Here is a 2,854-nt window from a genome sequence, read left to right on the forward strand (position 1 = left end):
AAGCGGTCTCTGCTGCAGCTGCAGGCCCAGCAGTAGGTGCTCATCCATAGCAGAGCCGTGTTAAAGTCGTCTGACTGAATTGGCGCCGATGGTACCATCAACTGCGCTCGTTTGGCCCGCGTCTGGCCCTCGTGTGATACTGGCGCCCCATGTGCTTCACGGCTTGGATGGCGAGCTGTGATGGTCGGTTGCATCATGGAGCAGACGGTGCAAGCCGGCGCTCCTGCGGCCGCACAAATGTGGCCCTCACCATCCAGCAGCGAACCAAGCTCAAAGGTCAGGCAGCGCTTCATGCTTGCAAATGGCTGCAGGTCTTCCGAAACCGCTGTGCCTCGTGGAATCCATAGCGTGGCCTCGCCACCCCGTCGGTCGCGGCCAGCCCGGCCAAAGGCCTGCGACAAGGTGTAGCCGTTGTAGCCGCTGCCAAACCAGATCACCTTCCGGACGTTGGGCATGTCCAAGCCCGCGCCCAAGCAGCTTGTGGCCACCAAGACCAGACTCTGCGTGCCGCTCCTCCACTGCTCAAGAGCGGCTCGCGTGTCTTCGGCTGACATGTCAGCATCCACGGCCAGCGACTGCTCGTGACCCAACGTGCGTGCCAACTGAGTCGACAATGCCTCAACCTGCTTCTTCGTGTCACAAAAAATCAACATGCGATCCACGCGGCCCTCTTGCTCCAACAGGTCGTAGTGGCGTTCCACAAACATCTCAAATGCCTTTGTTGTTCCTTGTTGCACCCCTAGCCGAAGATCGGTTCGCATGGTTGGCATACGAAAGGTCTGGTACGAAGCGTCCTCCGTGCAATCCAGCTGTTGGAGCAGAGCCCGCTCATCTTTGGGGCAAAGCGTGCCAGTCAGGCCCACACACTTGACAGATGGGTCTTGGCGAAGATGGTCCAGCCGGCCTGGGCAGCGAACAAGGCTGTCTCGATAGCTAGTGTCCACGAGCATTGTGTGAACCTCGTCCATCACCAGCATGGCCAGACGCTTCTGCTGCACGAGAGTTTGCACCCACCTCATCCCATAGCCAACCAAAAAGTCGACCGTCATGACAATCACTTGAACGTTGACTTGCATGTCGCGGCCATCATTCTTAGCCGACTGCGATACAATGTCTGCCTGCTCGAAGCGGCGGCACAAGTCTCTGGCAAGCTCACGAAGCGGGACTACCCACACCACGACCTTGCGTGGCTGGAGGTGAGCGAGTGTACACAGCGTCTTGCCCATGCCCGTCGGGGCCACGGCCAGCAGCCAGCCATCCTGGGCTTCGTGCCGAGTCACAGCCTGTGCCAATCGATACTGATCCCAGTCGCGAAATGTTGTCTTCCACGCTTGCCGCACACATTGAGCAAGCCAAAGCTGATCCTCATACTCTTCCTGCTGCGTTTGGTCATTGTGCTGGCTTGGCTCTTGCTGCAAGGCCGTCGACGCAGCCTCTTCCACGGCTCGCGGCACGGCAACTGGCATGGACGATCCGGCTGCCTCGGCTTCGTCTAAATCCAACCCGGCAATGATATCGTCAATGTCATCCTCAGCATCAAGGCAGGCTTCAACCTCGAGATCTGTTTGCGTGCCCACGGTCGCTTGCACCTGTGTGCTGGCGTTCCTGACCCGAGACGACTGGATGACCACCTGTTTATGAACCACTTGTTGCACGCAGGTCTGTCCATCTACGGCCTCAGCTTGGATCTGATTCTCTACATCTACCAGCTTCATGAGCTTGTGCCATTCTTCAGACACAAACTGATGGCCGTACTGTGCTTCACTGGACACAAACTTGTGATCGAGCTGCGTGCGGCCATAGACGTTGCGTGCCGTTCTGCCTGCATGCGGCTTTGAGAGTGTGCCACATTCAACGCCCCCAATGAAGGCTCGGGCGTATGATGCAACACCAGTGTACGCAGCCAAGCCACACTCATGTGCCGCCATGCGCTGACAGTGATGCTGGTTCCAAGAAACCGCTTGGTCACGGCCTGGATGGTTCGGTAGACTTGGCCTGGCCGAAGCTGCTTTTCGAGCTGCATTGGCGCAATGTTGAACAGCAGCTCATACGTGCCCTCCTGTGCGACACGCTTGGCCGCTCGTAGATCGTCGTGCTGGTCGTCAACAGAGCCAACAGTGTCTGGCTCGATTGAATCTTCGACCTCCATCGCGTCGGCCTCGAGCTCATCTTGCTCTTCTTCCGTCAGGGAATTGGGATCTATTGCCTCAGACGTGATCAATTCGTTTCGATCTTGCAAGTAATCAGCAAACAGCTCCTCCAGCGGCTTGCACAATAACAGGTACGCCATCATGACCGCACTGGCCCGCTTGTCCATGTAGTGTGCAGCATGCGACTCGCGGTTGCTGATCCATGTGGTTTTGCCTTGTCGCGCGACAAACGCCAAGCGGTCTCCGGAGAAGAAGACATTTCTGGGGCTGGCGGAGGAGTCGCGATAGAAAAGGCTCGGGTGTACCATCGCACGCACGGGGAGACCTATGCACAGGTGTATGGTGAAACTCTGCGTTGTGTACAGTAATATGTTCGTACGCCCAGACTACCAGACGTACCAGTTGAGAGGTGTGCATACGTCAATGCCAGGCGATTAAACCCTCGCAGGGAGCAGATTCAGCGCATTTTCGAGGTGATGGTATGTCTGTGGTCAATTCACAAAGCAAACAGAGCACATGGAAACATACCACTTCCGATCTACAGGACCGTACTTCATCTCGATGACAAGAACAATCACAATGTTTTACACGTCTTCTTGACGAGCGCCGTGAAGGATTATCAAACATCATCGCCAGGACTGGCGTCTTCCAGTACTACAGTAGCTTCTGGACATACGTTTATGCTCGTAGTCCAATACATATAA

At 56.3% G+C, this 2,854-nt stretch overlaps 1 protein-coding gene across 1 annotated transcript; it reads right to left on the minus strand.

Moving 5' to 3' along the window:
- Window positions 1–95: 95 nt before the first annotated feature.
- MONBRDRAFT_30621 (uncharacterized protein) lies at window positions 96–2,458 on the minus strand (the record flags this gene model as incomplete). Its single annotated transcript, XM_001751063.1, has 2 exons — window positions 96–1,822; window positions 1,900–2,458. Coding segments are annotated over 2 exons (2,286 nt in total), but the record flags the coding sequence as incomplete, so codon positions are not given.
- Between the last annotated feature and the right edge of the window lie 396 nt (window positions 2,459–2,854).

Source organism: Monosiga brevicollis, genomic scaffold, assembly GCF_000002865.3.
Source record: "Monosiga brevicollis MX1 MONBRscaffold_125 genomic scaffold, whole genome shotgun sequence".
Classification (NCBI taxonomy): domain Eukaryota; class Choanoflagellata; order Craspedida; family Salpingoecidae; genus Monosiga; species Monosiga brevicollis.